The sequence below is a fragment of the Sitophilus oryzae genome, unplaced genomic scaffold (assembly GCF_002938485.1).
Source record: "Sitophilus oryzae breed Bouriz unplaced genomic scaffold, Soryzae_2.0 scaffold_980_pilon_pilon, whole genome shotgun sequence".
NCBI lineage: Eukaryota > Metazoa > Arthropoda > Insecta > Coleoptera > Curculionidae > Sitophilus > Sitophilus oryzae.
In genome coordinates this window covers 4043069-4068366 of record NW_022147617.1, presented here as the reverse complement: position 1 = coordinate 4068366, position 25298 = coordinate 4043069, and the positions used below count along the sequence as shown (strand labels likewise).

The 25298-nt window shown below is 33.0% G+C and overlaps 1 protein-coding gene across 1 annotated transcript in view; it reads left to right on the top strand.

Moving 5' to 3' along the window:
• LOC115891268 overlaps window positions 1-24956 on the top strand; it is a 293032-nt gene extending 268076 nt beyond the window's left edge. The window contains exons 5-6 of the mRNA XM_030911708.1: window positions 19957-20145; window positions 24690-24956. Of these exons, the coding sequence (XP_030767568.1) occupies window positions 19957-20145; window positions 24690-24834 (334 nt within the window). The 3' untranslated portion in view covers window positions 24835-24956. The remainder of the gene's footprint in view (window positions 1-19956; window positions 20146-24689) is intronic.
• The last annotated feature ends 342 nt before the right edge of the window (window positions 24957-25298 follow it).

The following is a 25298-nucleotide window of genomic DNA, read 5'->3' as shown; positions in this document are numbered from 1 at the left end:
TGAGATTGTGTCCTCCGCTTTTTTCTAAATTTGAAAAATTCATATTTACTGTTTTTGTTTATTTTAATTTACAAAATTTGGATGTGACAACTTCACATTGATGAGAGTAAAGACGATTAAAGTTGTTTCCATGATTAACTAAGTGAAATTGTTTAAAAATGATAATAATTGATTATAACACAGTAATTTTTCGAAAAAGACATATTATAGCTTATATCACTGAAAAGTTTAAAAAATTGCGCTTTTTATAAAGTCATGGCCAACTATGGTTTCCATTTAAAAAAATATATGTTTGTGTCATATGTCAAAAATGACAGGCTTTAGAAAAAACGGAAAACACAGTCTCATTAAGGATGTTTTCTCTGGAAAACAACTTTTATCTGAAAACTTTTTGTCTAGAATAGCTTATAATGGAATTAGGGACAATTTTTAAAATAGCCGAAATTTGTTTTTTTTCGAAATATCTAGTAAGCCAAGAACTTTTTCAAAAATCTGACAGGCCCATATTTATGACCCCACAAAACTGCAATTCTTTCCCCATTTAACCGACTCTCTATCTCCAGTAGTTTCCGAGATACCCATAGAGAACATCGTAGGAAACTCACCCTGTATAAACCAATAAATAAAGATAACATTTTTGTATACCACTCTTAACATTTGTAAATTAATATTAATAAATTGAATTAGAGAAGAATTCGATATTTATAAGAGGGTAAAATTTAACTTTTGTAGTTAAACATCATATGACAAATAATATTCGAGCAATATAAAGTAACACGTTTTATTACTTTACTTTATTAAATCGACGATCATTTCATCCCCTATATTTTATTATATTGCACGGAAAATGTCCTTTGCAGTTGTATTATTAGGGACGATATTTATTTTATTTGTGTTGGGTATTAGTTTCGCCAAACCACATTTTAAAATGTAAATAAATATATATATAAACCCGTATACGTGTTTAATGTTATTATTAATCTTTAACATTTAGAAGTGTAGTGTAACCCATTCCGCTACCGATATATATATTTTTCTGTGAGAATTATTTTGTTACCTAATGATTATTTAAGCTTGAAGATATCCAAAAATGGTTGAAACGTCTAATAAAAATGTTATAATATGAATCTTGATGGTTTTCTTTAGACACACATTACTTGTGAGTGGGATTTGGTAAATTAGTGACAAGTATAAAGCGTAATAAGTTACAGTGTAGCTATTCGAAACATGTAAGATTTCCCGAGGCTCGTAAACTTCTCACTAGCCTCGAATTAATCATGTGAAGTTTCCTTCTCCGCTGCATATTTTCTGCATAGTTCTAATTAAACCCTGAGTGGTATTTAATATTTATATTTTCAGGGTTTAAAGGTAAAAAACAGTATTTTAAGTTACATCTGGAAGGGACTTACTTTGTTTACATGGAATCCGAACCTCGGTCCTCGGCATTCCCTGTCGGTAAAGGTATACCGATGACTTGGCGAGTCTCTAAATCGACTCTTAGGGTACGGACAAAAAGAAAGGTGGCTTATAAGCGCCGAAAATAGCGATTACAATTCGTCTCAATAGTATACAATGAATGTAAAAAGTAAGCAAAAAAAAAGTTAAATTTAATAATTAAATACGCTTTTAACCACACCCGTACAAAGAAAAAACTTGTCGGCGCTTGTTGCCAGCCACTGGTGGCGACTGTTTACCGGAACGAATTTTTAATTCTTGGTCGCTTATTATCTGCGCAGGGTATGCCAGGCGTGGAAACCAGCGCTGGCTCTGGTTTTCTATGGAAATAAGCGCTGATTAACCAGATTTCTTTGTTTGTGTATCCTTACTCACGATACATCCGATCTCATTCGGTCTCGAACCGGCATGAATGAGCAGTGTATATCAATAGATTTCTTGCCATGGAACAAGAGCACGACAGTCACCGGTCCATCCACTCGCATCGTCTAACCTCGTTTAACTATGGGTCTATCAGAAACTGATGGTTTTGACGTAGCTGGGCCGTTCCCCAAGGTTTTATAAATATACATAAACATTGATATTAAAAAATATATTTATGTTAATTTAACTAATGAAACGTTTATTAATGTTATGGCCAAATATTGCGGCCATAATGGAACGTTAATCGACATAATATTGTGGCTGACTGTGAGATCATATTATATGAGACATAATATACGGTGTGGTGCAATTTTATACAAAAGTTGTATTAGACTTTTTTGCAGAGGCGTTAAGCTCCGCGCGCACTGAATAGGTATCGGCGAGAGCGAGCGACACGTAATTTTCAGTTTACGTTGAAATAAATGTAACCCCGCGCACCGCATTAGATCGATGCGCTCGGTGCGCTTCGAGCTATCGGCGGTACTCGCGCCATCAGGCGAAATCAGAATGCATGGGAGGGGGCGAATAGTCTACGCCGAGCGACTGTTTTTAGTGGAGCGGTTTTACATTAAACATGTCCGATGAATTATTAATCGAAAGTGTACGAGACCATATCATACTTAATATGCGGTTTTTTATAAAAAATTCTTACAAGCACGTAACCTATATTGTTTACTACACTTATTCAATAACTGACTTAGAAAACCTTCCGATTAAACCCATTTATTTCTCATCTCGTTTTGATTATCTCGCATTATTTTAAAAATCGAATTTAAATATCGTCAAAAAACTTATCATATTATTTAATTTTTGGTTTGTTTTGACGTTAGTAATAACAGCTGATAAATAGTCATCCTATGTTACTATGTTGATCGCTCCGCAAAAGGTACAAATAGAGAAAATAATATTTATGTTTGAATAAAATATTTGTACATATATCTATGTATGATAGAATAAAACGGTGTCCAGTTGGATGGGAAATGACGATTGATGACATTTCCTATATAAATTTACATATAAAATGGCACCGACCTTCATTTCATGGTCATCACTGATGCCGTTACTTTTCGATAATACGGTACTATAAAAACTATTTATATTTTTTCTTTTTTCAATTTTCTTTGACTTTTTTATTATATTTTAAGTTTTTAAAATCTTGGTTTTAAGTCAGTAGTGAATAAAACGAAACTTGTGTTTACATTTTGTTTAATGATTGACGTTCCGACTAATTTTAATTCGGTCTTCTTTAGAATCTATAATATACAATACAATTTTATCACTCACAATGTGTTTAATATATAATTTTTTCTTACCACAAACGTAGAAAATTATTTATACGTATATTATAGATTCTGAAGAAGACCGAATTAAAATTGGTCGAAACGTCAATCATTAAACAAAATGTAAACACAAGTTTCGTTTTATTTGCTACTGACTTAAAACAAAGATTTTAAAAACTTAAAATAAAATCTATATATAAATGTTTGTAATGACACTTATTTAGATTAAAAAGCTAAAAATAGAAGTTTTATTTGACTATTTTTCATATCTAGCTTTGTTTTTAAAGAACAAATTAAACCCTTTTGAGTTATACCAAATTTACATACAAGAGTTATACAAGAGTCATGTAGTATATTTTATCCCCATCTTCCACTCTATTTCACTAATTTTATGTGGTTTGTTAAGATCTAAATATATTAATGTGTGTTTGGTTAAGATCTAAATAATATCAATTTCCATCATAAGGCATAAAATATAAAAGTTTGCATAAAAATATAAATAGTAATAATATTTTATAATTTTTTGAAATGCCGAATGAATTTGACTAAATTTGAATAAACTTCTCCTCGTCTATGCTCAAATTTATGCTTGTGACGTACTCCCGACCGTCGATCCAGTGCGCGGCTACAATGGACTTTCCGACCGGTCGTGCCGCTCGCGCCGCTCGCTCTCGCCGATACCTATTCAGTGCACGCGGAGCTTTAAAGTTGTACTTTCGTCTAGAATTTCATTTTATTTGGAATAGGCACTTTATTTGCAAAAATCTACCTTCAAATTACTAAAAATTTATAATACGGTCCAGAGAAAGCTACAATTAAAATACCAGCAAAAGTATGATTTTATAATACTCAAGTTCGATGTCACATTTTATTTACTAGAATTTGTGTAGTGTTGAAATGGTGGTTAATTTTTTTCTGAATTGGAATGATCATCTACAAAAAAATTAGTAGAACTAAAGTTGAACTGAGAATATTATTCGCAGTGCATGACTTTTTTGTTGCATGACAGTTTGCTGTTCATTACTACGCCATCACTCTTGGGTTTCGTTCATACCACATACATCCACAATCCACAATAACTTAAGAAATAATCAAAATATTTGTAACTAAACGAACTTTATTAAACAACCATACTAATTAATAAAATGTTGACATAATCCCCAGTCCCACAGCCAAACAATAGCCTAAATGATTTAAAATTCACGCCTCACAATACAAAGCTGTTAAGAGGGGAACCTTTAGGAGGGGTCTACATGTGGGTCAGAATTCCTTGATTCAGCTACAAATTAATTCTTCAACAGTATTGCAAGTTAAATAAAGAGTTGTAACTAATATATACCTAGCCGAAGCATCTTTATGCATATATTTATATAGTTACATTAATTGAAATGAATAATTTCTCCCAAACTTAAATATTACCTTATTGCGTATAAGTTTCTCACTTAATTTAAAATTCCATAAATATCAGAGATATAGCCAATTATATTTCAGAATAATGATAGTAGCGCAACTGAACTCACATTAAAATCAACTTTTTTTCAATACGAAAATGAACTTTATAAACAGATACAGGGTTGCGCAATGGGTGCTTCGATTTCAAGTGCAGTAGCACAAATAGTAATGGAGGACTTAGAGGAAACAGTACTGTCAAAAATCACCTACTCGATACCGTTTTTCTTTAGATTTGTTGACGATTGTATAATGGCAGTCCCAAAAAATCAAGTTGAAAACATCCTAACAGCATTTAATTCTTATCATAAAAATTTACAATTTACCATCGAAACTGAACAAGAAAATAAAATAAACTTCCTTGATTTAACATTACATCACATAAATGGAAACATTAGCACCAAATGGTATACCAAAAAATCATGGTCTTCTCGTTATTTAAATTATAATTCTCATCATCACATAAACCAAAAAACATCTGTAATTATAGGGCTAACCTCATTACTGAGTGCGCCGAGATGACAACCATTCGTGCCATGAATTTTTGTACGACTGATATTGGAGATGGAGAACTACCCTCTATAAAACCGTCCCAGATACTGGCTTTTGTCAAAGCCCTGGGACTGTATGATGAGTTATGACTCAAGAAAGGGGGACACAATGGATCTGTAAGGTCGCAGTGATTAACCCCCCTCCCACTCATTCTAAATTCTAAAAAATAGGGCTAGCAGATCGTGCAATACAACTATCAGACCCAGAATATCAACAAAACGCGATAATTAAGGCTCAGAATGCTCTTAAATTAAATAGCTACCCACATGACATAATCAATAATATTTTTAAGAAACCAATTCACAAATTTTACAACTCACACCAACACAATAAACCTATAAATAAGGACAATAAAAAATACATTTCTATTCCTTTTGTAAACGGACTGTCACAACAAATAAAACATTTACTTGGTAGATATAATCTCAATGTATGTCACTAATCACACAATTTATTGGCGAGTAATGTTTCAAGGCTCAAGACAAAAACACAAAAAACAAAAAAAAGCAATCTAATTTACGAAATACCCTGCAAAAATTGCAGTGGGGTTTATATAGGGCAAACCAGTCAGTATCTTGAAAACGGTTTAACAAGCCATAAATACGACAAGAAAAATAGAACAACCCTAACTTTGCATGAAATTCAAAAAAAATCACAGTTTTGACTTCGAAAATACAAAAATAATTGGCACCGAATAAAAATGAGAAATTCTGGAATCTATTGCCATTCAAAAAAAAACAACAGTCCGTTAATGATAGGAGGGATTTAAACAACCTTAATAATAGTTATTTACAGTACAAGTCTGTTTATGAACATGATTACAACAACGAGTGTGAACGATTAGAACGACGAGATCGTAGACCGAGCGTCTCTTTGCGTCTCTTTACAAAAATTGTGACGACTATATCGAGATGTTTTATGTTATGTGTGTTGGATTATCAATATTGGATTATTTTCTACACTAAGGTAGGCTTTCTAGTATTTTTCGCTCACGCCACTTTATAAAAATTGATTTTAAAATGAAAATGGATAAAATTATAAAAGGAAAACAATAAAAATTATGCTAAAAACTGAAACAATGCGCCGAAATTTACTTTTTAGGTAACAAAATAAAATTTTTATAACTCAATAGACGTTCATAATGTAATTATATTTTTTAGTAATAAATTTTGATAAAGACACCAGGTCAAAACGTCAATGTAATTTATAAAAAAAAATTATCTTTGTTTACCTGACCTAAAGCCAAGAAAAAATTAGATAAAAAATAATGATAGTTAGATATGTACATGAAGTTAGTATTAAATTAACAGATATGTAGTGTAATGTTATACTGGAAATCTCATGGAATTTGTATCAGTCTGGCATATTCACAAATTTGTCCATAGCTCGTACTTTGACTCAAACTTATTTAATATACAAATACATGCAAATACATCCACGTAAATCTACTTGAAATCAGATTATTTTGTCAAAGATTAAGTATTTTACAGATGTGGCACTTATTTCATCTTAGTGATAAACGCCGCGCCGCCGTGACCTCGGGCCTTTAATAGGGTTATGGCATTGTCAGACTTCGTGTCTTTTTCTCAAATGCACTGTTGCCTTTTGTAAAACATGTATTCCCAGTTGAAATAATACTTAATCTGAGGCACAGCTTTTTTGTAGTCATTCATCATACATCATACATATGCGCTCATCATACATACGCGTAAAAGAATACGAACTTCCACTAGCTATGGCCTTTATAAACTTTGGGAAGGCTTTTGACTCGATAAGGCAAGCATTTCATTAGGGCTTCATAACAGAAGCCCTAACGAAAGAAGATTTTATCTTATCTATAACAGGCCTTATATAGAAACTCTCACCAATATAATAAAAAAGCCAAAGCAAGAGTAATGACATATAAAACAACCCCAGAGTTCCCAACTGGCAAAGGAGTACGACAGGGAGACGCGATATCCCCAAAACTGTTTACAGCAACATTAGAAGAAATATTCCATCAACTAGATTAGACCAAAAATGGCTGATGACATAGTCCTGATTGCCAATGGTCCTAAGGAACTACTAAAGTCCTAAGGAAAAACTAAAGTAATGTACAAAGAACTGGTGGAAAGAAAAGATATTCTAATAAATAACGCAACATTGGAAATTGTAGAAGAATATATATATTTGGGACAACTAATACACAGCTCAGGATCTCTACTACCAGAAATCAACAGAATAATTAAGTTAGCATGGAGTACTTATGGAAGAAATTCATTCATATTCAAATCAAAAATGCCACTTTATCTAAGAAAGAAAACATTCGACCAATGTGTACTACCAGTCCTATGCATGCGAAACCTGAACACTTAAAACTGGACATCATTAGGAAACTGTAGGTCGCACAAGGCTCAATGGAACGAAATTATGATGGGATTAACCAAGGGAGACCATAAATGAATAGAGTGGATACAGGGCCGTCCTGAGGGGTGGAGCAGAGGGACAGTTGCTCCAGGCGGCCAAATTTGAGGGCAGCCGTTTCGGTACAATTGTACTGAATTCGGTACATCTTGACCAAATTCGGTACGTCATGCGTCAGTACTACGTTTTGGAAAAATGGTCATTTTCGGTACGAAATTTCCGACAGTATAAATGCAACTAGTAAATTGCTTCAGAATGAGAAACTCAACATCATCGAGTCCACAAAAGCTCTAAAAGCTAGCGACGACTATTTTGTCAAAATAAGGACTGACGACCATCTTAGAGAAATATTAGTGGATGCTGCAGAACTGGCAGAAGAGCTGGAAATTGAAGCAGTTTTTACTAATGACTTTAGAGCTCGTCCCAGACAAAAAACTAGACAGTTTTTGTATGAATCAGTGGATGAGCCAATTTTAGATCCACAGGAAAAGTTTAAAATCGATTTTTTCTTTGTTGTCCTGGATACAATCCATGAGGCTCTCCAGGAAAGGTTGTTAAAAGCTCACTTGGACTATTTTTCGTTTTTATACGACTTCATAGTTCTCAGGAATATCAACGAGCGAAAATTACATATACATACAAAACATTGTATAGATCTTCATCTCTATTTAACGGACGACGGACGGAGACAAACATGATATTAATGGCCTAGAGCTTCGGGACGAGATATTAGCTCTAATTGCTCTAATACCACCAGATAATGCCGAAAACTTCAGTTGTCCAAAACAAACACTAAAATATTTAAAAATTCACGATCTGATTGGAAACTTTCCAAATATTTACATCTCCATAAGAATCTTATTAACGCTGCCGGTTTCAGTGGCAACCGGAGAGAGAAGTTTTTCTAAACTCAAAATAATTGAGAATTAGCTGAGATCAAGTATGACACAAGAACGATTAAGCGGATTATCTTTAATATCTATTGAGTACGAAATAGCGAACAGTCTAAATATCGACGATTTTATTTCAGATTTTGCCAAAAAATAGCAAGAAAAAAGTTTTAGTTTTGTCCATGTTAGGAATTTTGTTTCTCAGGATTATGTCTATGTATTTATTACGAATTTTGTTTTGTTAATAATTTATAATAATTTATATTACCTAGTTTTAGGTGTTAGTTTGGCTAATGTACCTTATAATGTTTTTTTTATTCTTGTTAGGTACCATGTAATGCTCCTTTTAAATACAAAATTTAAATGCTAATTCTAAAAATCTTGCAATATTTATTTCCTTTTTTTTTCGGAAAGCGTTTGATAATATTTCTTACCACGTGTGGCACAACTTTCATAATTTTATTTTCACACCTGATTCTTCGGATCAAACTTCGCACTAATAAAAAAACGATTCTCTGTAGGGGGTGGCGCATTTTTTCGGGCTTCCTTCAGGCGGCCAACAATATAAAGACGGCCCTGGTGGATACGATAAAAGAGCCAAGAAATAGATGTTATCCACAGAGTCAAATACCTCAAATGACAATGGGCAGGACACCTAGCAAGAAGAACTGACAATAGATGGACCATAAGAATTACAGCATGGTACTCACAAGGAACTAAGAGCCTAGAGGAAGGCCGTACCTGAGATGGGACCATCATATTAGGAAATTAGCAGGGATAACTTCGACCCGCATAGTCAACAATAGACAACAATCTCAACTACAAAGAGAGTATGTGAGGGAGGCTACACCATAATTGAAAATGGTTGAATAAGCTAAAAATGATGATGATGATGCATCAAGAAGTTTGCAAAACCAAACCAAACGAAAAATTTTAGGATAATATTTTGGGAAAATAAACAGGAAAAGTTTTTATGATTGAGATACTATAGACTACAATTCCTAGCGCAATGTAAAAAAGTTATACAAAAAATAGTTTTATTCGTATTGTGAAAAATATATTTTAAGATATGAATATTATCAATTTTAATTTTAGAATGTGTTATCGTACTATTTTATTTTCTATGAACAATATAGGCAGCATAGTTTACAATGTTTACCACAGAAACTTTGTGCAAAGTGAAGCTTTATTGTAGCGCGTATTAACAGTGTTTGTTCAAAAGCAAATAATTGTAAAACTGGTGTAGGTGAAGTGTTATCAGGCTGAAACGGCTTTCCGTCCCTGAAAAATTTTGTTTCGCCCTGAAATTTATTAACTGATTTTTAGGCTTAAATGTTCGTGTTCTCTACCGTCTTGTTGGATTGGTGTGTTGAAGAACTAAATGTTAAACTATCTAAATTTATGTCGAATAAAGCGCCCATGCATTTTATAACACAAATGCAGTTTTATATTTTTTTCTATAATAACCAAAGTGTGTTAAGATTTTATTATCGCTAATAAGTTTAAAAAGTTTACCAAAAAGTTATATTTTGTAACAATTATGATTTTACTTCAATCATAAATTTTTATTTACTGTTGTTTTTGCAATTATATTTATGTTTTCCCTTGCTCTGGCTGTATAAGTGTTGTAATTCAACAAATCGCTTTGCACACTAAGTAAATGATAGTATCAATTGGCACATAAAATTAGGGATTAAACGACTTACCTGTAAGGAAGTTCAATCCAAATTATACGAAGTTGGACACGTCCTCCTAGATCACCCTGTAGTAATACTTCTGTCACTGTTTTGAGCGCATGTTTAAAGAAAATGATTCACCGCCTCCCATATCACACCACTTTTGTGTCTCATTATACTTCTGAAGCATTCTGATCGCCGTTGGGTCGGGTATGTATCTATCATTTAGGTCGTTTACCTTTGATAGTGTGATTCACTTTGTGAGACACATAAGGGTGGGTTGATCTAGGAGGACGTGTCCAACTTCGTATAATTTGGATTGAACTTCCTTACAGGTAAGTCGTTTAATCCCTAATTATACTTCAGTTGGACACGTCCTCCTAGATCACCCTGTAGATGTTTAAAGAAATTTAAGGCGATCTGCATGTAAATTTGCTGCATTTTAAGAAAAGGCAAAACAAAAATATCTGTTAATTATAATAAGAACTTGATAGTATGTAACATTTATGGCATTTCTCGTTACGCTATTTTTCTTATTATATTATAATAATTATATGAACATAATATGTATAGTAGCTTATTGTTTATATAAATCATACTCTAATAAACTACTATGACAAAACTCATAAGGTTTTTATATTTTAATTTTCTATGTAACGACGAACAATTAACATTAAAGTATACAGGACTTAACAATCTACTTCTTATTTTTTGTTATTAATAATGTCGCTTATGTAATTAGTAAACGACTGCTCTTTCGCACTTATTATTGGTTTGTTATAAAATTTACAAAACCTTAATGATTTTTCGGACCAGCCTGCTGCGTTGCGAATGGCTTCAATGGTTACCCCCATTCGCAACGCCGCAGAAGTCGCGGCATATCGTGTATTGTGACCTTTAAATTTGTCTACATTTACATGACCTCTTTTTAAACCTTCTTTTATCCACTTACTTAAGGACGGGTGGAGACCCGTCTGTATGGCTTTTTTTTGTTATAAATAAGTATTGTTCGTTACCCCTAAGGTTTTTGGTACGTTCTATGTAATGCAAAATCGTGGTGGCAGCACAAAGATTGGGGTTTTCAGGAAAAAAGAAAACTTGAAGCTTCGGCTGCGCAGATTTTGGGGTAGATGTTTTTAACATATCGTTAATATTGATGTGCAGTCCTTCTTCTCTATGATGTATATTTTCCAACCGTATACTTGATAGAGTTTGAATCCTTTGTGCTGTACATAAGGCCAGTAATAAGATTAATTTTATTGATAACATTTTTAAGTCCAGGTCATGTAATATATTCAGTTTTCCAAGCATTACTAACACCGAGTGCGGATCCCAAATTTCTTCATATTTTGGGAATGATGGTCTACATTTAAATATACCTCTCATAAGCCTTTCCACTGATTCAGTTTTCCCCGCATCCGTTAAGATGTTAGGGCTGATCGGTGAGTGTTAAAGGTGTTATATTTTGAATTATTTTGATATTCTTGACTTAAAAATTCTAAAATGTCCTGAGTACTGGGTAGGAAAATCATGTTTAACAGACAAAAGACCCACCATTTTTTATATGTTATATTATACTGTTTGATTGTGCCCAGAGAAATCTGGCAATGGTTTGTTTAGGATGCAGTTGGGCCTAGGTCTCTTTTCTCGAAAATAATTTCCAAATTTTAGTAGTGATAAAATTAAGGTGCAAAAAAAATTAAGGTTTTACACATCCCATTCTATCAGTATATGATATTCTTGGTCTCAAAAACCTCTAGCGTTTAAATAATTTCTAATAAATAATATATAATAAATACCCTAGCCCGATTTTGATGCATCAATACTAGGTTATTGAAGTACATTTAGGAAGCATGAAGTTTTGACCTGCACATTCTATATTTCTGAGCCACCCGTCGGAAACTTCAGAAAGAAAAACTTGTTGGCAAAAGAACGCGTTATAATTTTCATTATTTTCCTTAAGGGCTTTGTATTGAGCTTATTCAAATCTCTTAATATCTATAAAGCCAGCTGTACTTATCTGCGGAACAAAAAGAAATTAAAGTGCCTATAAGTTGCGAATAAGCCATATTATATATAGTATGGACACATACTATCTATATCTTTTGGAAAATTTCAACACTAACTTTTTAATCTTTACATTTCCATTAATTTTGTATTTAAGATAAACTCTAAATATTAAATTTCTTGAGTAGGTATGAAAAGATTTTTTTAATTTATGTTTCCAGTACATTCCGCTAAATTTTTGTCTAATAAAAGAACTTCATCAAGATTTGTAGTCATTCACATAGAAAGTTTTCCCTTAAACAGTTAATTACAGGTGTTCAGGGGGTTGAACATAAATAATAATTCAATAAGTTGAAAATATGTTGCAATTGCAAAAAAATAGCTTAAAATTCATACTTTTTCCGTGAATTTGAACCTTACATATATTTATATTTTAAAGGTTTAATTTAAATTCCAGTTTGCTGCAATGGGAGTTTCTCGATAACTATATTGTTTAGGTTAGTCTAAAATTTTAGGTTTAGGTCTACTAGTTTAGGACCTAAAATATATTTTAATCGCAACCTTATTTATTATAACCTTTTACATAACTTAAAACACAGTTAAAAACAGTTTGTTATGTGTTATTTCCAACCATTGGCTGTAAATAATCAATTATACCAGCATATTTGTTTTGAGTTCTAACCTGAATTATTGTCTCCTCCAATACATCCTGCCTTCTTTGGAATTCTTGCTCCCCCCCTTGTTCTTGTTAAAATGGCTCTTCTAGGAATTTTCCTCCTCTTATCTTTTCATTATTCTGTCTGTGGACCTTCACCTGGATCTCAAAGCACCCATTTTTAAGTGTTTTCGTTTCTGAAATAAGCCTGCTAGTATTTTTTTTCCATGATATTGTCAAGATTCTTGGCTTTGCATTTTTCACTAAAACTTTACTAAAAGGCATATCATCGCTTATTTAACCTATCGCATTGCAACGCTTTTAATTTTACTATTAAAGTGTGAATTTAATAAAAAAAAAACCTTACGATGGTTCGTACAGTAGGATGCTCCTAACATAACGGTTTCCCTAAATTTATCAGATTTTAAGGGTAACTGCCTTGGTTATTTTCTTTGGAAAGTTCCACTAAACTTCTAATTGTTTGGTCCAGTGGTGACATTGTTTTTCCTAAAACCGTGCTGTAGGTCTATCAAAAAATACATTTCTTACTTTCTGTCGAAGAAAACATGATTTGGACCTCCGGATTTAACCTCGGTTGTGCCTCGGTCCTTATAATATACTGCAATTGCTGGGGATGGGAAAAATTATTTTAGACTGTCCTTTGTTTGCTATATGGCAACCAAAAGGCCTCTTAAATTGCAAACTTGTGTAAGACAAATCCTAATATAACACTATCTGAATATGTAAATTTAATAAAAGACAAAAACCATTTTTGGAGAGCGTTTACAATATTAATAAAATATTTTATAACTCAGCCTAAGCCTTGTATATAAGAATATATAAACAAGGGCCTAAGGTACATTTGTGCAACTTCTGCAGTTCCCCGTCCCCATAGCATATTTAGTTTAAGAACAATTACTTTGCACTTAGTCACGTAGGTACGCATTTTTGTAAACAATAGTTATGTAGTTTTTATTTTTAAACAGATTCAGATTCGTTTTGACCAGTCTAAAAAAATATAGTTCATTATTTCCAATTCAAAACGAACAATAAAATATTTATCAAAAGTGAGCAAAAAGCACACTAGAAAAAGGTTAACAAACAACAATGTTGCGTCACCCTGGTGCTGTAGAAAAACCATAGAGTTAAAAATTAAAAGAAAACCACTCCATTCGGCGTTGTATGGCCGGGTATAATTTATAAGTTACCTGTTTTAGCACAAGCTTTTATTTAATAAAAACTGCAAAGCATATTTTTCAAATACAGCCACAAAATAAAGGATCCAAGATTCAGATCATTTTAATAGTTCTCAGAGACATACTAGCGTGCATAAGTCAAGGACTATGCTGGGTTACAATGTTTATATGAGCATATGTTTATATCCACAAGGTGGATTACCCAAGCTAGTAAATATTAGACAAAATCATAATATTTGTCTCACTATTATTGATAACCATATACAGGTAGCGACTTGTCTAAAAATAGTACAAAAATTGTACAAAAATATTGCGTTAAGGATAATGGCTTAATTCGTATGTCCGAACACATTTTTGTTTTCTTTTGTGCTGCCAAGGTGACTTTGGGCTTTGGCCTTTTACCCTAATTTTCTAGGCACTTGAATATTTATCAAGTAATCTTATAGGACATGCCCAATGGATGTTGCCGGTACTTGGATACTTAGCAAGTACTTTATCAGCACCCTGTAGGTGTTACTGACACTTGAATATTTAGCAAGTGCAACTAAGATTTTGAACTTGAATATTTAGCAAGTAATCTTATAGGACATTGACGCCCAATGGGTGTTGCCGGTACTTGAATATTTAGCAAGTACTTTATTAGCACCCTGTAGGTGTTACTGACACTTGAATATTTAGCAAGTGCAACTAAGATTTTGAACTTGAATATTTAGCAAGTAATCTTGTAGGACATTGACGCTCAATGGGTGTTGCCGGTACTTGGATATTTAGCAAGTACTTTATTAGCACCCTGTAGGTGTTACTGACACTTGATTATTTAGCAAGAGCCCACCTTTTTATGCCCTGAATAACGTTTAGGTTCCGTTAAATTTTAATATAGGTTTACTTCATCGAGCAGATAAGAAAATTTGCTTATACTCGAGTCGATAAAAAATTGTTTATTTACCGGATTCGATAGTGCTATGAGTCATGAATGGTATGTTTTAAGGCAGGCAATTTACTGCCGCGTCGCCGAAGAAAATAATATAATTTTAGGCAATGCGGGGTGTAGAATAATAGCCTACACCCCCTAGATCATCTCATAGCTATTTCTACTACCCTTGTTTACTTGTATGAACTAAAAAAATAATTAGGGAGTTAAAGGTTATTTACTTACTTGATTCATATGTATAGAGTTTTCTTTTCAAGTTTCTTCTCTTTTCTTTACCCATTTCCGCGAATTTTGTACAAAATTTTGTCTGCTAAATTTACACTGCTGCTCGTGCCAGCGCAAGAAGTATAATGAGACACAAAAGTGGTGTGATATGGGAGGCGGTGAATCATTTTCTTTAAACATGCGCTCAAAACAGTGACAGAAGTATTACTACAGGGTGATCTAGGAGGACGTGTCCAACTGAAGTATAATTATATATTTTACTATGGGAATATAATAAAAGTTTAAAAATAACAATTGGCACATAAAATTATATATTTTATTATGGGAATATAATAAAAGTTTAACCAAAAATATAGATATTTTTTAAATTAAAATAATTTTAAAATTGTTTAATGGGAAAACATAAAATAAAAAAAAACAAGACAGAAACTTTAAGAAATAAGTTAATAAATTTTTGTTTATTTATATGCTTGGCGCAAAAAATATATTTTTTGCAATTTTAAACGTAATACAACTTACATAGTTAAATTTCTCAAACTTTGCCTGGAGAAGTTTCATTTTATCTTTTATTATAAGGAATTCCTTACGTCAAAACCACACAAAGAAAGTTTTACAATTCAAAAATACGTTAAAAAGAAATACTAAAGCGGTCGGATATCATTATGAAATTCAGTTAATTTATACAGATATATGAATATAAAGAAAAAGTACCGTATAATCGAAAAATACGGCGTCCGGTGGGCTTGAAAATGAACATCCCCACATAATTTTACATATAAAATGACACCGATTTTCATTTCATACCCATCGCTGACGCCGTTTTTCTTCGATCATACGGTATTACTTTTCTTAAAAAATGAATTAATAGATATACAGGATGGCTCATTAGTGCGATGAAATCCAATATCGTCATTATCGAAGATAATAAAAAAAAGAAGAAAAAAAGTAAGATATGAAAAAAAGTTTTATACAGATGTTGCATGGTTTATAATAGTGCATATCCTAAAAATATTTTCTGATATACATGGTGTCACTAAAAAAAAGTTTAATTGACACCCCCCCCCCATTTTTCTGTACAGAATTGGATTCAGCATGAAATCCTACATATAGTACACTATATTTATTTGAAGGACTATGCAATTTTATTTCTTATTTACTAAAACTTTGGTTAAAAACACTACATCCGAAAGGTAATAATTAAGCAATTATATTGCAGACGCCAGCCATACCCCAACGCGTCACTACAGATAAATGGACAAAACATTGAGGGGGTATCCAATTTTAAATACCTTGGATGCTACATCACCGAGCAACTTGACCCTGATATGGAAATTAGATGCAGGATTGAATCGGCCTCTACAATATTCCAGAAGATGAGATCACTGTTTTGTAACGATAGTCTGAACTTAAAGCTGAGACAAAGAATGATTAAATGTTACATCTGGTCTGTGCCGTTATACGGAGTTGAAATCTGGACACGTCTGAAAGCATTTGAAATGTAGTTACATAGACGAATACTAAGAATACCATGGGCTATGCAAAGAAATGCAGTCTATGCAGTCTTAAACAGGGCAAATGCAGTTCGTGAACTATTGACAACAGTTAAATACCGAAAGCTGTCATTACCTCGGCCATGTTCTTAGAGGAAATCGTTACCGGATCCTACAACTTATAATGAAGGGCAAAATAGAGGGCCGCAGGAGCGTAATAAGAAAACAAATCTGATGGTTGAGGAATATCCGGGAACGGACAGGCATACATAGCGCCGAACAATTGTTTAGAGGGTCTGAAAACAGAGACTGAGATCAGCTCAACATCGTGATTACCAACGTCAGGGGGACCTGACAGAAAAAAAAGTAAAAAGAAGAATACTTAGCTATATTTTTCTAAACGCCAAGGATAACAGAATAAATCGGCGAAGAAAAATTTAGATTATCCTATACAGATATGCACTTCATTAAAAGGGATGTCCATTCTCGCCGGATGTTCACCAATTGGCCAGTGTCTCGTATATACCGCCTGGCGATACCTTACGCGACTTAATTATGAGCTCTCCCAATTTCTTAAGGTCGTATTTTGGCCAAGTTTTCCTGGCTGTTCTGAAGATGCTTAAAATTTCCCATATACTGTTCGCCATAGACAGAAAATGGAGGTAAATGTATTTTTATTATTTGAGGGGAGCAAAAACTTCTTCTGATGCATCTAGTCCAAGGCACGATTCTCTCCTGCAAGTTCATCACCGCGTTCGTTCCATTCGATGTTCCTGTAGCCTGGAACCAAAAGCAAGGTTATATTATACCTATATTCTTTTCTAACAATAAAGAAAAAAATATATATATCATACCTAATACCTACGTAGGATAACTTGTACGTTGTTTATGGTAGCTTAGCTGTAACTGATTATTGCAGTTGTTACATACATTTACCTTACATAGCCTTACTTATACAGGGTGGTGCATCATCGTTGGAAACATAGAAAATCGCATGCAAATTTTGAACTAGTTAGATATTGGTTCCCCTGTTAATTTTCCAGCGAAGTTGTAAATAGGTTTTTAAAAGGTCTGCGTATGCTGAATACACATGCCAAATTTGAACTATTTTGGAAAAGCCGATTTTAAGTAATTTAATAAAAATTTAATCTATTTTTAAATTAAAACTCAACAGGTAACAATGCCAAACCAGGCAAATACCAACGTATATTAAGTTGTCATCCTATAATTTTATCAATTTCAAATTGTATTTTTTAAACATTGGGTTTTTGCCACATTCGAACCAGATTTAAATTACAAAAATACATTTTGGAAACACTAAATGTATGTATTATAATGTAGTGGTGTAGATAGCACAACAAATTATACTTGACAATGATAAAACCATAGGTTGACAACTTATTAAGGTATGTTAACATTTGATTGGTTTTGCATTGTTATCTTGTTCAATTTTAATTTAGAGATACATACAGCTTTTCTTAAATTACTTAAAATCGAACTGTCCAAAATTGCTCAAATTTGGCATGTGTATTCACCACAGGCAGATCTTTAAAAAACATCTTTACGACTTAACTGTAAAATTAATGGGGGAGCTAACATTTGGGCAGTTCAAAATTTGCATGGGTACCCGGTATAAAAAAAAAAACATTGAATATCTAATATTTCCTTCATTTAATAAACATATGTTAATAAATAAAGAAGATATTATTCAGAACACTACTCAGTCCACTATTTGCTTATTATCTTTTTTCTTATCATATACTCGACTCCAGTCTTTATGTTACAGAAAGCCATGATAATGGTATGTTCAAAAGTTCCATAAACAACAGTTAGTAAAAAAAGTGGACTTCAGCCCAACTGCTCCTCAGGTACAGAATTATGTAAAGGAGGGCTTAGAAATTTGGTGCATTGTGATTATATCATTGTATACAGTCACTGTAAATGGTATAACCGCTTTATGTACTAAATTCTATATATAGGTACCTTAAAACGAGTTACCCATTTTTTGAGTTACCCATTTCTTGCATTCAGGTGACGATATACAGGGTGTCGCAATATTCCGTGGACATAGAAATACTACGTATTTTTTTAATCACACTAAGTTCATTGGACACAATTTACCTCTATACAAAACGTGCCTCGTTTATCCGCTGGGGGGCATAAAACTTAAAAAAAATAAACACATTGTTGTTGTTGGGTGTCTATGTTTTGCTAAGTGCTCTACTAATATTTGACTTTCACAAAAATCAAGAAAAAATACAAAAAGTGTGAAGGCTATCCTCACCCCTACATAAATTTCAGTATTAATATTTCCAACTCCAACGACGACAGATTTTTTTTCTTAAAATGTTTCCTTCTAGTGTTTACAAAAGTTACTAGTGTGAAAAAAATATATTTCCAAATCTGACTTCAAAAAAATGTTTTTTGTCATATCAAGGTATGGACGCGCATAAAATCTATTACGCTCTAATAATCTAGTTGGTAAAAATAAGGATTTTTACGTTAGTATCACAAATTATATTTGAGAATAAGCTTCATAAAAAGCTTAATTTTTTTAAAATTAATTAACGTTTGAGTTTATTTTAATTGATGCCCTCTAATGGCCAAACAAAGCATTTTTGTATAAAGGTAAATTATGTGCAATTAACTTATTTTGATCCAAAAAGTACGTAGTTGTTCTATTGTCCACGGAATATTGAAAGTCCCTGTATATTTTGTAGGTCTGTTTTAGGAAAATAAATTCTCCAAATTTTTTTTTTCAAAAATTATGCGATAAGGCATTTTTTACAAGAAACAATAAATGTAGTAAATACTGCACAGAGGTCTTGGAAACTTCAAAACATTTGAAAAAAAAACTTGAAAATAATTTCTAGCGATTTCTCTTGCCCGATTTACTCATTACAATTTTTTCCCAATTTATACGATAAGTAGTTTCTGAGATACAGCCGGCGATTAGTGGGCTACTCTTAGTTAGCCACCCGGTACACAAATGTTGTATTATCAAAAATACAATACATATCAAAATCAAAATTAACAAAACAAAAATCAACATTTAACTTCACTGTATTCTAAATAAATTATGTCAATAATTGTTCAAATATCATAGCTAACATTATATACACAGTAATTCAATAAACATACAAATGTAAATACAATAACTACAAAAAATCTCAAAATAACTGTATACCACCGTCAACGTTTAGAGAAGCTTATGTGAATCGTTTGAAGGCAGGTTTTTTCGTTTAGTGCTCTGTCGACCCATATCATGTAATTGTAAACACACAGTACTACAGATATTTGATTAGCACAATCAATATTTTCCAGCGAAAACAATGTTGAACAAGCGGTCTCTGATTTAGTGGAACTAACAAAGGCCGCTCTGGAGAATTGGTTTTACTACTACGAGCAAGACCTTAAATATCTGATTAACAATTACGATTTTAATTCGAAAAATTTATTGCATTTTTCGGATCTAATACCAGACAGACACGTAATAAAATCCGAGGAAAAAAGGTAAGTTTGTATATAGTTATAATATAGTAAAACAGAAAACTGGACAGAGTGCCCTAGTTTAGTTATACTTGACTGTTTTTTTGTTAATTAGTAAAATAGAATCCTGCGGGTTTTATGAACCTGAGCATTTTTCTGCGAAACCAAAGGATCACAAACAAAATTATTATGGTTCCCTTAGTTTCCATGCTACAGGGTGATTTTAAAAATATTGTAGTTTTAGGTATACGTATGTCGTATCGCAATTTTCTGAATTATCAAAAAGGTAAAAAGTGATTGAAATAGAAATTATTACGAGTAATCCAGTGGGCTAGTGAGTTTTTTCTTGACATTTTCGTTTTGGATACACTAACTAACGTTAATTTTTCATTAAATGGGTTTTTCAGTTTTCAGGATCGGGATCCCGTTTTGAAATGCCGGGATAAGAATGTATAATCCCGGGATCCCGGAATTGACTGTCAGAATGAAATATCTAATCTAAATAAATACTTAATAAAAATGCAGCTACATACCGGATGCGTCTCAAAAGTGGCTCAAGCCATAACGTTTTTATTTTTTCAGATAAAAAAACGAGATTTGGTATTATATGGTTAGTATATTTTGTTAGTATATGACACAAATTAGGATTGATTGACGTGTTCAATTGTTTTTGATCACTTCCTGTTTCACCGAAAATAACTACAAAAAAAAACCAAAATAATAATTTCTATATTTCACATTTAAAACTTCTCGTAGGTCATACAAAACAATGCTGTATTTTTTGTTTTATGGGAGAAACGCTACATGTAACTGGATTGACGTAAATTGTTCTACAGGGTGTTTCAGAAAACATGTTCCATCTTTCGTGGGGAGATTCCTCACGTAAAAATAAGATTTATTTAGAAAAGCATAATAAATCGAATAAATATTAAGACTTTAACATCCTGTAGCTACGAAAGAAAGCAGAATCGGACCTATGTTGATATGAAAAATAAATTTTATTTTTATGTGAGGAATCTCCCCACGAGAGATGGCACATGTTTTTTGAAACACCCTGTATAAAAATTCCTTTTTACGTTCTTGACAGGTGGCCAGTACACTGACATTCGAGAAGTACCTAAAATAGCAACATTTAAAAATTATAATTTTTTTACCAAATTCCTTGTAGCATTGAAACTAAGGGCCCGTGACAATTTTGTTTGCGGCATTTTTTTTTCATTAATAAGCGACTAAAAACCCTCAATTATGACCCAAATGGAACACTCTGTATAAGATAATTTAAAAATATATATTTTTGTTTGTTCGACACAAAATGTGGTACAATAAACTCTTTTTGTAGATGATACAATACAATAATGCTTTGCGGAAATTTTATTTAAACAACGTTATTTAAACAAAGCGTTTGTTTTCGTGTATTTTTACGAATTTAAAAAAAATGTCAACATAAATCAATAGCAACGAAATTTGTCGGTTATTTCAATTAATGTTAAAAATTCCCCTTTTTAATTGGAAAATAAAAATAAACCTTCAACCCATAAGTAAACAAAACAGCCCAGTGTACACAAAACAGCCCCATACACACTATGCGCCGATGTGGTTCGTCGATACGGTTTATCAATGCGTCGTTTTGTGTCGACTTTTAGGCGTACCATCAAAAGAAATATCACGAACCTAATGGACGAATTTCCAAACGAACTAACGAATCGTATCGACGAACAGATGGAAGAATCAATTCGACGCATCAGCGCATAGTGAGTATGGAGCTTAACCGCAAATTTAATTCGACGGTAAAAATGTTCGTATAAATTCTTGTATACATTCAATGTATATGTTAAGTTTTATATAGTTTTCCGTACGACTCAAAACCATTTATAACACAGAATGACATGAAAACAGAGCGTAACAGTTTCTAGCACCACGATAAATTTAGAATTAGAATAGATTTTATGAAATATATTTGGCTATTCTACTGCAATCTTTTAGATCTATAGTAACATGTTCACAAAGGCTAGTAACTTAGAGACTGAACCTACCATATAATCGAAAACCATCATCATTTTTTATTTTAGGAATGATATAAATTTGTAGTTGCTATCTTTTGACATTAGATGGTCTTGTACCTAATATATCAAGAGTATAGCTTGTTATGTCAAACTTGTGATGTTCTTACAGCTTTGTTAAAAAAGTAATTTAAGCGTCCATTTTACATTAAAATATGTCCGGTATTAGCTTCAATACTGAAGCTTTTCTAAACTTATGACTAATTTATGAGAATGTAGCCGTTTATATCAAAAGAGTAAATGAAATATTTAATGCTAGATATCCCCGTTAGGACCCATAGAAACGAAAAATATTTTATAAATATCCCTGAAGTTTCGTATATTTATGAAAATCAATTTCATATTTTTCTAACAAATAAATTGTTTCTAACAATTAGATTGATAAGCATATCATAATTAACATCTTGTATCAAAAACAACAAAGTAAAATTGAAGGCGGTACTTTAGGTACAGGAATATGTAAAAAATATTTATTTTTTCCACAGTAATCCACAATAATAGCTTTGCTTACCCTTTCTACTACCCAGTTTAGAACTTCTATGCTCTTTATGTTCCGTATTACCATCTAGATTTCTAAGGTACTTTCTGAAGCCTTCCCTGCTGTATATATTTTCTGCAGATTTAATAAAGTTGGTTTTGATTACAACCCTTTTGACCTCTATGTAATCTTGGCTTTAAATTCTTCAAGGTGGCTATCGGCCTGATCCACTGCAAGTTTTCCAGATCTATTTTAGTCCTCTTCTGATCCTTAGGTTACCTTCTCCGGTCCTACACTGTTCACAAAGTTTAACAACTTGGAGACTGAATCTGTAGCTCCCTGGCAATGGTTTACCATTGCCTGTTACCGAGAGCCGCACATTTGCCAGGCTGTCACACCGATATAAAATGTGTTCTGTTGTTTCTTTTTCTGATTGACAGAACCTGCACATGGCTTCGTCAGTCAATCATTAGCTTTAAATGCCTATTCAGTTTACAATGCTCTGTTAGTAGACACACTACAACTTTGACTGTCTTTCTGTCTTTGCTTATCAGATCTGCCGTGAATTTTGGCGAATGTTCTACTATGAACTTTTTCGCCTGTTTCTGCTCTGGGGAGTTTCACCATCATTCTAGAGTTAACCACCCTTCGTTCGGTAGCTATTCTCAGGACTGCCTTTGCAACGCCGCGAAGGGTTCTGGGTCTATGAATGGCATTGATAAGCCTTGCTTGGTCATTTCATCTGCCTTTTCAACCTTAAATTACAACCTAATCTAATCTAATCTTGGCCTTGGTTTAAAAGTTTACTGATTTGCTTTAGGGATGCCAGATAGCTTAAACTCTAAATGTGACATGAGTGAGATACGTCGACACGTCTTCCATCACAATTACTATTACAGTGTTAGTAGTTCATTGCCTTGCAGTTTGTGAAAGTTCTTTTGAAGTTCTTGACCCTTTGGCCTGTTGAATTTCTCCAGAAGTTCTTAGTTTTTGATTTCAGGAACCTTTTCGTAGCTTTTCTGGCTACTCTGGCCTTAAATATTCCTTTCTGGTCTTAATTTAAATTTATAATGTAGAATGAGTAAGAGGGGGGTTAATCACTTCGCCCCTAAATATCTATTGTGCCCCCCTTCCTTGAGTCATCACACAGTCTATAACCCATCATAGCCCTCTTGTAGAGGGGACAGGGTATTTCCGATCCTCCTCTGACAACAGTTCTTCCTCCGAGGGTACACACCCTTCCACGGTTGGAGTTTGACCCTCCGTGCCGCCCTTCACAGTCGAGGAGCTTGCCTCCGGCTGAGGAACCCGTGAGGTGGAGGCTGGAGGATCGCTCTCCATTTTCTCCACCTCTTTAACTTGGTCTCTCCTTAGACCTGATACCGGTGTTGTCCCGTATCTATAATAGAGGATATATTAATGTTAAATAATATATCCATTTTGATCCCACGAGAAGCTAGGGAAATGCGGGTGTAGGGTTTAGATCCAATGGGGCACCACCTGTTGTCCCAGAGGAACCGTTTACCCTAGTACCATTCAGCTTTTGCCTCGGGGTCTAACAGCTTAGCTTGGGGTATATTTATCGACTTTCTGGTTTAGATCCGCTGCGTTCTGTTTCACCCGGGCCACATAAAGAATTACAGAGTTGACAGTACCCAGCAGTATTAATGTTATGAGACCCTCCGTGCAAGAAACCATTTCTCTGGAACTGTCCCTTTTCCACCAAGACCGTTTTCAAAATTATTGTTTTTTTTTTCACTGAATGGCCTTTTTACATCTAATTTGACTAGACCATTTTCTTCTGTTGACATCTTACTATTCCATAGTACTTTTTATCCAAAGTATGTTCGAACAAATTATTTGCCCATGGTCACTATAATTAAATTCCAAATAAATAAACGCATTTCAGTTTGCCTCTTTCTCCATTTTTATCTACAAAATCTGTGTTGACAATTAAAAATATGCATTTTCATAAAATAATTTATATTAATGACTTTTAAACTATACATATATTTTTTGCTTCGCCATAGATCTGGAATATTCAATGATAAAAGAAGTCTAAGAAATAAACTCGCAATGGATAGAAATATTAAGCGAAAAGCCGATTTTGGTAGCGAAAGAGGGACTACAGGAGTACAAGCTCAACAATTACGACAGTTTTTCCACATTGGATGATTTATTTAGACTGCTTCCTACCTATTTATTATTATGTTTTTTTTTAATTTATTATGAACATTGACTGAAATCAATCATCTATACACCAATCATATATAACTGAAGTTGAGTAAATAAATTTACTTATATACAATTTATGTGTGTTTTCTTTTTTTGTTTTATTTATAAAAAGTTAGTAAATAGTAAGTATATGTAAAGAGTGGTCCAATAAAAAGAGGACGTCGACTGATAAAGAAAAATTTTTGTAGGTAGATCTGCCAAGAGAAATAGCGATAAATTATTTTCAGATTCCAAATCTGACCGCTAGAGGGCGTAATAAGAACAAAAAATTAAAAGATGTCGATTTTCAGAATTTTTTCAGATACATTTTCAGAAATGAGGTATGTTGAAAATTAGCACTGCGTATTTTTCTATCACGCATAAGAACCTCGAAATTAGTGTGGAATAAATTAGTGGTTTCAGCT